The sequence below is a fragment of the Acanthisitta chloris genome, unplaced genomic scaffold (assembly GCF_000695815.1).
Source record: "Acanthisitta chloris isolate BGI_N310 unplaced genomic scaffold, ASM69581v1 scaffold18346, whole genome shotgun sequence".
In the NCBI taxonomy this organism is placed as follows: Eukaryota; Metazoa; Chordata; class Aves; order Passeriformes; family Acanthisittidae; genus Acanthisitta; species Acanthisitta chloris.
The window spans coordinates 9,711-20,776 of NW_008676671.1; the positions used below are offsets into that span (position 1 = coordinate 9,711).

At 38.7% G+C, this 11,066-nt stretch overlaps 1 protein-coding gene across 1 annotated transcript in view; it reads left to right on the forward strand.

Annotated features, from left to right (window-relative positions):
* The window catches only part of PTPLB (protein tyrosine phosphatase-like (proline instead of catalytic arginine), member b), a gene marked incomplete at its 5' end in the record, with an annotated part of 13,281 nt that extends 4,141 nt beyond the window's left edge, over positions 1-9,140 (forward strand). The window contains 4 exons of the mRNA XM_009076227.1: positions 648-736; positions 6,603-6,724; positions 7,422-7,600; positions 8,329-9,140. Coding sequence (XP_009074475.1) covers positions 648-736; positions 6,603-6,724; positions 7,422-7,600; positions 8,329-8,411 — 473 coding nt within the window. The remainder of the gene's footprint in view (positions 1-647; positions 737-6,602; positions 6,725-7,421; positions 7,601-8,328) is intronic.
* Positions 9,141-11,066: the final 1,926 nt, after the last annotated feature.

Genomic DNA, 11,066 nt, shown 5'->3' on the forward strand with positions numbered 1-11,066 from the left:
GGATCCTTTTACTACTGGCAGTTTAATGAGAATCTCAGAACTTGCTTGGAAGAACCAGTGATATTTGCTTCTTTGAGAAAATTGTTTCTGTACCTACCAATGCATCAGCTCTTCCTTGGGGTTGGTTTGTTGTGGGTTGTTTTTTTTCTGAGTTGTATTTCCAGGAAGGAATTATAAAGTTTGTATCTGTCAAAATACATGCTAGTGTTACTGCAAAATACTCATGGTTTTTGCTAGCTGGTTTTTGGGATATACTGTACAAAATGTCTTTATTGTTTTTACTTTTTAAATCACAGTAATGAAGAGTATCTTGTTATTATAATCAAAGAGGGTTTATTTGAAAGGCTGTATCCCAGAAGCTGCGTGATTGAAGTTATCTCATCTTATTCAGCTGTTCTGTGATTGCAACAAGACTAATTACTTTTATTTGCATTTTGATGCAGAAAGTCTTGTCAGGGGATTGGGTTGCATTAGGCTCTGTAAAGACACCACAGGACAGACTTCATTCTTTCAAATCACAAAAATTAAATGCTTTCATTCAAAAAATTTCGAATTACTGGACTTTGGTTTAGCTGTGTTTTATTTCCCCATCCCTACCTCCTACCCTGATAGTCAGGAATATTTACTAATTGCAAAATATTTTCCAGGCATTGTTCCCTCTTCTGTTGTTCTGACTGCTTTCCAAGTGATGTCAAGGGTTTTCCTGACGTGGGCAGTAACACATAGTGTAAAAGAGGTAAGTTAAGCCACCAAACAGGTAGAAAAACTATTGATCCATGCTGAAAAGGAAGTGTTGATTACTGTCTTATTTTCCTTAAAGTGTCTTCTGTTTGTATCCCAGATTGTTTATGTGAATTTCTGTGGATCAAAAGAAATAAAAATAGGTCTGATATCATCTTTTCTTGACAGACAAATAGAGCGAGGTCTAATTCTCTCACTGTAAGACATTTGGGTCCTAAATAGATTTTGCACTCCTTCCTAAAAGTTAAAGAGGTCCCAGAGTGTAATACAGAACCCACAATTTGGCTCAACCTTCTAGTATTGATCTCATTAGTGCCAAAATTAATAGTGAAATCTCCTCTCTGCCTCCCTCCTGCACCCACGATTCGTGTTGTTTACCCGTGGCAGCTGAAGCTCCCCCTCAGCTGTTTGTGCCAGCAGTGCCTGGATGCTCTCCCTTATTACTCTCCAAGATAATCTTTCCTCTGTCATTCGTTTGATTTTCTTGCATTCTAGTGTAGGTGGGCTTTGGGGCCTATGTGTTTTTCCTCATTGCTTACCACACCAAATAGTGCTGTACTTTAATCAAATCTATGTAGAATCTTCTGGAAACCCTGTTATTTGAAAAATATTCCCGACAGCCATTTCAAAATCTAAACATGCTTCAGTTGGTGCAGGTTATACTGACTGACTCTTTCGTGTCATCTGAATCTTTGTAGTAGCCCAAATACTCTGCATCTCTGCTGTCACTTTAGCCAACCAATCTTAACTGGTTTTCTTCTCATTAAATAGAGAAATTAGTCTCAATGCCAGTGTCACCATGGGTGCCTGAAGTAAGTGACAGTAATCTAGTGTCATTATATGCATAAGATTATTTCTGACTTGACATGGAGAATGTCTTAAGGAGCTTGTCTCATTACCAAGTCTTCAGGGAAGCTGCTTTCTCTTCCTTACTCCAAACCTGTTACCAGAGCATCCATCCACATGTAGAGTAACAGAAGTCACTGTGGTTCCTAGTAATTAACAACCCTTTCTGATGTTATGATGCTCATTCACATGAAACCTTGGTTTCATGCTATTTAAGGTGGAGGAATGTTATTTTTCTCAATAAACCTAAAATCTTACAAATACTCCTCTTCTGATGGATTTCTCTTGTGGTGCAAAATAATGTGCTCCAGTCTCTGTTAATTCACTAGAAATAAATACTAGATTTTAAATTAAGAAAGAGCCATGATTCCAAGACATTAGATTTTAGATACATGTATAAAATACTTGGAAAGAAATATGCTTGTAGTTTTGCTTGTTGCCTGTATGTTATTGGGATAACTGGTGCTACGTGAAGAACAATGATAATATGTTTTCATGAATTGTCTCCTGGTTTTGAAGTAACCAAAATATTAAAGGTTAGATTGTCTGGATTGGAATTATTCCATGTATTGTCTGGTAGGCATCAAAGGAAAACCTGTAATATGGTTGTGGGTTAGATTTTCATGAAACTTAAGCCCACATTGTCACTAGAGAAAACCAGCAAAATGAGAGAAAAGAGGAGCAATCATTGGATTTTTGACAAGGATTCTTTCTACAATATTACAAGCAGTTGTTTTTTTTCTCGTACTTGTGTGGTCTCTTGGTTCAAGTCTTGCAAGACACTGTATTTTGTGTTACTTTTTGTAATGGCTTAGAAAGTGGGCATAAGAAAGGTAAGGATGAGGAATCCTGTGATGAGCTTTTGCCCTGTGCAGTAGAGCAAATAAATAAGAGGTTGTATTCTGACCCCTCCCCTTCCCCAACCAGGGAGCATGCAGTCTCACCTGGGGAGATGTATTGCAAGTGTCACAAGTGTTCTGCTTTTTCTAAAGGGCTGTCTGCACAAGTGAGCTCCGTGGTGAAGTCCAGGATTAAATTCTCACACAGCTTTATGGAACTTGTAAGCTATGCAGTTGCATGATGAGGTTCTTGTAAAATGATACGCAGTTTTCCTCTTTAACTTTTTGAGTGAGGCTTGTTCAGTATCTTGCATTTCCAGACTGTTTTCGTATATAATATAGTTGCAAGAAGAAACATGTATTGCATCTGTCAGAACACACTTCTAGATAAGTGATGTGATTTGAAGCATGCTTCTTGCCACTAACACGTTTGTGCTTTTTGTTGACTTTAGTGCTAATGTGCTGTTAAACTCAATATGAAGTTAGTTATGGTAAACGTTCAAGCATGGCAAATGTTAAAGCACCACACACTTCTGTGGGTAGCAGTGAGATTCCTCTGACCTCCACTGCAGGAACAGTGGTTAGTGTAGTGGAGGAGGCCCTGGCACATCACACAGGTCTTGACAGTGTTTTGTCATTACATCAGAAAGGAATTGCTTTGGTGAATTTTACTGCAAAGGAGGGAAGAGAATGAGCAGCCTAGCTTGAAGGGCTAGAAGGATGTAGGCCTATGGGAACAGAAAGTGCCCTTCAGTTCAAATGATGTCTTTCTGAATTTGTGTGAACAATGAGATCATCTGGTGACATCATGGAAAGCCTTTGTGCAATTCCATTCTGATGGATAATTCTACACCCAGTTCTGATGGGTAATTAAAAAGTGGTGTCAGCAGGGATTTATTGCTTATCCCATCGGGTTCAGTTACAGATAAGTTGCAGATAAGTATAATATATATTTAGAGGAACATTTCTAGAACAGTCAGAAGAGGTGCTGTGAACAGGACATGTATAGCATATAGAGCTGCTAATTAAGACCTTAGTGTCTGCAGTTGTGAATGGATATCTTCAATCAGTAGTAAATCATACTTACTTAAAGAGGGAAGAACATCTTAATTTATGATATTTAAGGCTAAATTGTAGTAAAAAAGTGCACACTGGAAAGTTCAGCACTCTGAATGGCTGAGTGCAGTTGAAAAGCCTCATTCACCACTGCTTTAAAGCTGTATAAAATTTGAGGAATGCCATATAACACAAATGTCTGTCAGGTCCTTTGTGCCTACTGTGAAGCTTCTTTTTTTTTCTTTTTTTTTCTTCTCTTTTTTCCTTTTTTAATTACTGTACCAGAGAACCAGCACTTTGGAGGGAGACGTGCTGTTCCAACATTTTTAATCATTACAGTTGCATAGCACTGCTGGTTTTACTCTTCTGCACTGGATTGCTTAATTATGTGTTTAAAATTTTCTGCAAATTTGTCAAACTGTTACTCCTAATGTGGAGAAATTTCCCTTTCCATGCATAAGGGAGAACATTAACAAAACTCTCAGGCTTTATTTTGTCAACTCCCAGTTCTCATCTTTGCATCTTAAAAGGCTGTGGTTTCTTTTATATTTTAACGAACGTTGTCTGCTGTTCACAGTATTGAAGATAAACTCACATATCTTCAGGACCCTCCTTGATGATATATTGGCTTGAAACACATGCCAAAAAATTGTACCTGTTGTATGATTGACCCCTATCAACGCAGTTGGACAAAGAAGGTGTAAATAAAGTGTAAAATGTGTTTTGACTTGTGTCTAACACTTTCTTGAAAGACTGGTATGAAGATAAGTAGAGGAAGAGGAATTGAGTTCTGAGGGCAGCACTGGGCTTAGTGACTTATTAAAGGTACTATTTATTTGCTGAACTTTCCCCCTTATCCTCAACCTGGAAAAGGAATGATGCAAATGCAGCATTAGCAGTGCCTAAATGAATAAGACTCTTGAGAGACTGTTTTGTAAATTAGTTCCCAGGGGTTTGATAATGTGCATCTCTGACATCTTTATTTGAAGTACTGAAAAATTGGCAGTGCTCAAAGAGATGTTCTCATAGCGACAGACGTGCGATGGATATGGGAGTGTGGAAAGAAACATACTCTTAACTGATAACCACCAAGTTCCAGTATTTTTTCTTCCTTAAATAAAACAAGCTGTAAAGGCACAGTCAGTGATTCTTCATGGGACCTTTACAGGGTTGTGTGTGTGTGTTTCATAATGGTGTGAAGTGTTTCAATAACTTCTAACATTAAAGCAGATGGGGAAGAGTGGACCTGTGATAGGACTGGACTGCAGCTGTCAGATTTTCTACTTCCACGTGTATCATTCACTGTTAGCTTCCCAGGTTCTTGTCCTTGCTCATGTCCTTGGATGCTACTTCAAGCTACGAATTTTTGTTTCTTGACTTTACTGATTTCCACAGCTAGGGAAGGGAGTGAGGTTTCCAAGTACAGGTGGAAGTCTGTGAGTCACAGGTTTAGATGAACTGACTAAGCTGCTACTCCCGACTTGGCCAGAAGATGCAGCTCTGGAGTGCTTGCAAAGCACATTGCTCCTTTGGAACAGCAGCATCTGTGAAGTGCTCCTAACTTTCCTGTGTTGAGAACTAAGTTTTGGTTATAAAGCAGACCCAGAACACGACTAGGATCCTGTAGCAATATAAAAATAGATTTTGTCTGTTCTCTGGAAATCCTCATTGGATTTTTCCCTTTTAGGATGATATAAGGGAGATTAATATATAAGGAAATGATCAGAGTTTCCTTTGTAAAAAGGGCAAGGTGCATTTGCTGCAACATGCAGTGAAAGTGTCCTGAAGTGTTACATGCAGCAGAACACAGATTAACAGCAGCTCTGCATGCCAGGGTAGCTCAGGATTTCTGTATAAATCTTCTTGCTTTGTAGTCTGTAACAAAACTTTCTATGGGTGATCCTCATGAGTGTTTTTACACAAAGATATGTGATCACTCCCCTCCTATTAGAAGGTTTCTGGTTGCCTACATATGTTGTTCTTTTTTTTGGTCTTGGTATGTGTAGTTTGCCCAAGATGAATAGAGTGTGCCACCCATACCTACTGACTTCCTTTCCCCTTTTTCAAGACTTGGAGGAAAAGAGAAAATCTGGGCCCCTGTGGTTGAGCTCTTTTTGTTCACATGGTCCACTGAATGTGGGCTCAAGGTACTTGTACAGCTGGGAGTTGTGTTGGAAGGGGGAGGGAAGGAGGGTGAAGGCTGCATAAAAATCACGTCTGCTCTTTCAGGAGTTTTTAGTGTGGGTATGTGACCCCACATATACTGCTTCATCACTGTTACTCCACCTGAAACTTGAACTTCATAATGATGCTCCCAAATGTAATAAATATAGCAATTAATTTTAAAATACTTGCTTTTGAAGATTAACCTTCAGAATACAGAGAGAGAGTAAATGCTGGTTCAGTGATGTGTGACTGACATAAGAGCTCCAAGAGGTGTAAAGCAGTGAAACATGATCATGCCTGGAGTGTAACATTAGAGGGACTATGCTAGATACAGTAAGCAGAAAATGGAGTAAGGAGCAGTGAATCAGGTAGTTGTCAAGCTTGCCTGAGGGGAGACAATCTGAGCTTCTGTTTCTTCTCCGGCCTCAGTTCTGGTGGTAGCTGTTCTGCTGCTGCTCAGAAGTAGGACCTGGTCTCTTACCTGTAAAGAGAGGAAAACAGTGCTTCTGCTCAGAAGTAGCATGAACTAGGATCAGAATATAAAGTGTAAACCAGATATCAAGTGTTAGACTAATGTGTTAGCATCCTTTCTGCTCACTGCAGTAGGAAGCAATCATAGGACTGAAGTAGAAGCTGGTACTATATAGGAATGAGAAGAGTTATGAATTGTACTCAGCATTTCAGGGATTTCTTGTACCAATTTACCTTGCACAGAACGGGAGATCTTAAGCTACGCAGAACTATTCTTTAGCAACTAGAAAACTACAGAGCATGATAAGACCTTGAGTTTTTTACTGTTGTTACTAATGTTGCTTTTAAGCTCATTCTTGGAGTCTGTTCTCTAAAATGTTGCAGTAAAGTGACCTGAGGAAATTGATTTCTTTGAGGTTTTCTTGGGTCTGGTGAGTAATTGGTAATTCTTGAATTCACGCTGAGTTTTTTGCTTTCTTACAGGTACAAAGTGAAGACAGTGTCCTCTTGTTTGTAGTGGCCTGGACAATCACCGAGATAATCCGTTACTCTTTTTATACGTTTAGCTTGTTAAACCATCTCCCTTATCTCATCAAATGGGCCAGGTCGGTGGCATAATAGAAATCATAGCCTTACAACACTGATTTGACAGGGATATTTTATCTTGTGAAATGGTTGCAGTACATAAAAATTAGATTCTGCCTTGAGGTCATTGCCCAGTTTGTGAGTGTGACTTCCAAGCCTCTTTCCAGCAGATTTTTACCTTACACAAATTCTATTGCATTGTAAGCTGAAAGAGTAGTTTGTCACAACTGAGTTCCATTCATAAAATGATTTTGCTTGTCAGAAACTGATATTTAACAGCAAGGGATGACAGTAAGTAAACTGACATTTAACCGCAACTCTTGAATCCACGGGTTGTACTTGAAGGAATTGTTAATTAATCTCATTGATTAACATTGACTATGTTTGGCCCTGTTTTAAGAAGTATAATGGCCTCAAACCAATATATAAGTATAATGGCATCAAAACAATAATGTGTCTGTGGGGTGGGGGAGAATAAATTTGAAGACAGATTTTAGGTCCTCAAAGGTAATCTCTAAATATTTCAAACTGATTGCTGATTTGAATACTTGTGTTGCAGTAATGTTCATACCTTGCCATGCTCTAATCAAATAAGTGCTAATGAAAATAAGTACTGAGTTGAGAATTGTAAATTTCAATATCCATAGTAGCATTTAGCAAATACTTTGTCAGAGTTTGTCATCCCTTTTAATTATTCCTGTAAATGTTTTGTTCCAGGTACACTTTGTTTATAGTATTGTATCCAATGGGAGTCTCAGGCGAATTACTCACAATATATGCTGCATTACCCTTCGTCAGGCAGTCTGGCTTGTACTCCATTAGTTTACCTAACAAGTACAATTTTTCTTTTGACTACTACACATTCCTGATCCTGGTTATGATCTCTTACATTCCAAGTAAGTATGAGTTTGTTAGGTGTTCTAGTATTAACAGCTGAAATGGGAAAAGCTAAGAATGGTGGGATTAGCATACATAGAACTAATTTAGGCTGCTGATGACCTTGTTTAATATTCATATGGTTCACAAAGGTTTGGTGTCTCATGGAAATTTTAGCTTTTGCTGTTTATGTATGTATGTTTTCTATCCCCTGCTTTGTTGTTGTGCAAATGTACTGTGTAATGTAGTCTAAGAGTCTAGAAATAGTCTAGGAGAGAAAAAGCTTTGTGTGAAGGAGAGAGAGAGAAGAGATGTAAGAGGAACCAGTTTGTATCAAGTGCCTTAAATTCTGGAAAAGCAACACTAAAATTTCAAGAAATGAAACAAATTCGGAAATCTCATTCTTTTGGAAGGACTTTTTCCTCCCTTCAGTCTGTTTTCTGTCTATCATGTGCATGCAGTTCAGGAGACTTTTGCCATCTGCTTGTACATGCAGAGTTAAATAAGGCATTTGTCATGTAATTAAAAATGTGATTGCTCTAGCAACAAATAAATAGTACCTGAAACCTAAGAACCATATCACTTCTTCTCTTTAAAGTGTAAAAGGCAGTAGATAACTTGAGCAAAAAGCAGATAAGCATGTTCTTTGAATAGAGAATTGGTGACTTTGCCCATGTGACTGTGCATCTTGCATTGACATGTAAGCCTCAGTTCAGACTTCATTTACTTAAGTCTGTTTTCTCTTCAGTCTTTCCTCAGCTGTATTTTCATATGCTACATCAGAGGCGAAAGGTGCTTTCCCACACTGAAGAACACAAGAAGTCGGAGTAATTCCAACTCTTTTTCAGAACTTTTCAAACATCAAAATGCTGCAGTTTTTCAATATCCAGCACATTTGTAAAGAATATACCAAGATAAGTCAGAGATAAAAGACCAATAACTTAGCAAGAACAACAAATAAATCTAATTTCACTGAAATCCCACAATGTAAAACGTTGAAATAATTTTCAGCTTGCAGTGCTTCAGAAAACTTTCAAACTTTATATGGCTTGGCAGTTAACCTTTCCTTAAATGATGTGCTAAATGGTTTTCATTTGTTACTAAATGCCTGAAGGTTGCAGTATGAGTGATGAAGTTGTACCCACTAAATGCCTGAATTGGGATTATATTACCAATACCTCTTTTTTTTAAGTGCTTGACTGCATGCCAGAAACTGTATGTATTGCTGTGAAAGCAAACAATATGCTCTGGAATACTTCAGGATAATGTCAGAGACTTCAGTGGAGAATGTAATCTGGGCAAAGTGTTTGAATTTAGAAAGGTAGGTTGTGTATTTAAAAGGTGATGGGAACAAGAATAAGAAACCAGTTATGGGAAGTGAGGGCTGTGTGGTTCTTCAGGAATTCAAACAGTACAAGTACAGTGTCTGACCAGAGTGAAGATCTTGTTTAAGCTGATTACTCAAATGCTAATGTTCATTCAGAGGCTATGATGCTTATCTGAAATATTAAAACTCCTCTTAAGTACTGCATCCCTGGATACTTTTTTACATATTAAAAAGAAAAATAGTACTAACTATAATATTTCTAGTGATATCAGTAATGAATCCAAGCAAGATAAGGGGGCAGGTCACCCAGAAACAGGTGCAGTTCTCCCTTTTTTTACTTTAAATTATCATCTCTAAAGCACTGGCAGTGATACTCATCTTTCAGTGCCAAGGACTGTTTGGTCTATTGGGGAATCATTTGGGGGCCTTGTTCCTCAGCCTAACTTTTCTCAAGCGACTGATGTGTATCACTCTGGCACATCCAAGCAGGCAGTTCCAGGCTCTCAACTTCTGAAGTGTTGCTAAGTCATAAACTGCTCCTTTGAAGGCAGATTATCTCATGTGTTACATGCTGCTTTTGCAGACTGGACAAGCCTTCCCACATCTGTTCTTTTCCAAGAGTGGAAGAACATAGAAAGTTATATTTTCTAGGTGCTTTCTATGGGTTCTCAGGCTTAGCCTTTCCTTGGAAGGAAAAACAGAAAATGAAAGAACCAAGAAAGCCTTGTGGTGAGGCAGAAGGCACTAATGCAGTGCCCTGAGTTATGAAGAAACTTTTGACTGGGGGCAAAGGGGTGAGGAATGGACAAAGGGAGCAGGGAAATGAACAGATATCCAAGCAAAGGTGAAAGGAAATGTAGGTTATGGCCTTTGCTCTGTTAGGAATTGGCAGCCAAATAGTCCTGTCTTCACCCAGGCAGAGTCATTAGACTACACCACGTGGGCTTCTCTGGCTTCCCTCTTGTAACATGATGATTTAGTGCATAAATGAGGTGTGACCAGCACTGCTACCTGCAGTACTGTCTCATGCTGTGCCTGCCAAGCACCTCCCCCTGGACGTGGCCCAGTTGTGCTTGTCGCATCACAGCTCTCCCTAAACATAGCTAGGAAGCACTGAGGGCACAGGCTCTCTGGTCTGGCACTTGGGAAGAGCTGGATTTAGTCATCAAGGTTTATGCTTGTCAGAGCTGTATTTAAAGAAACTTCACATTTTTCAGTAATTTTCTTTGGCTCCATCAAAAGGTCTGACTGAATTTTCCTAACTCTCAGTATATATAGCACCTTTTCTGTTCAACACAAACAGGACTAATGTGAGCAGGGGGAGGGTGAGAGAATAAAAATCTTTGCTTCTATTTTAAACATTTTGGAGCCAGTTACTGGCTGCATTCAAAAACACAGGAGGTTGTAGCAAGATGGGTGTTGGTCTTTTCTCCCAAGTTAAAAGCAATAGGACAAGAGGAGACTGCCTTGAGTTGCACCCAGGAAGGATTGGAGTAGATGTTAGGTAAAATTTCTTCATGGAAAGGATTGTCAAGCATTTGAACAAGTTGCCCAGGGAAGTGGTAGAATCAGCAACACTGGAGAGATTTAGAAGAAGTGCAGATGTGGTGCTTAGGGACATGATTTAGTGGGACTTTGCAGTGTTAGGTTAATGGTTGGACTTGATGATCTGTCTTGTCCAACCTAAATGATTCTATGACTCTATTCCTGTGGCCATATACGACTGTGAAGTGGTTTCAGATTCAAAGATGCAACAATTTCAATTCATTTCTTCATGAAGTTACGTGCTTTGTTTTACTGATCTGAGAAATGTTACATTATACTGAACCCATTGTTCAAAAGTGTAAACTTCCACCTCTGAACAAAACATCTTTTGCTTATACTTGCTACTAAAGAAGTTATGTCAGTTTTTCTGAAGGACATAATCTAAAAGATCTGATTTCCTGATGTACTTAGGTTACTGGATATTATCGATGCTCAGCTCCTGAACTTTTCTTAATTTGATTGCCATGCCCAAATAAAAGATTTGGTTTCAAAGTTGTTGCTCCAATTTGCAGAAGAAAAATGGTTGTGTATAATCCTATATGAAAGAAACTCATGGCTCTGTTGATGAGGAAGATACAGTACAGATCTGTAGTCAGTACCATTGGCACCACAGA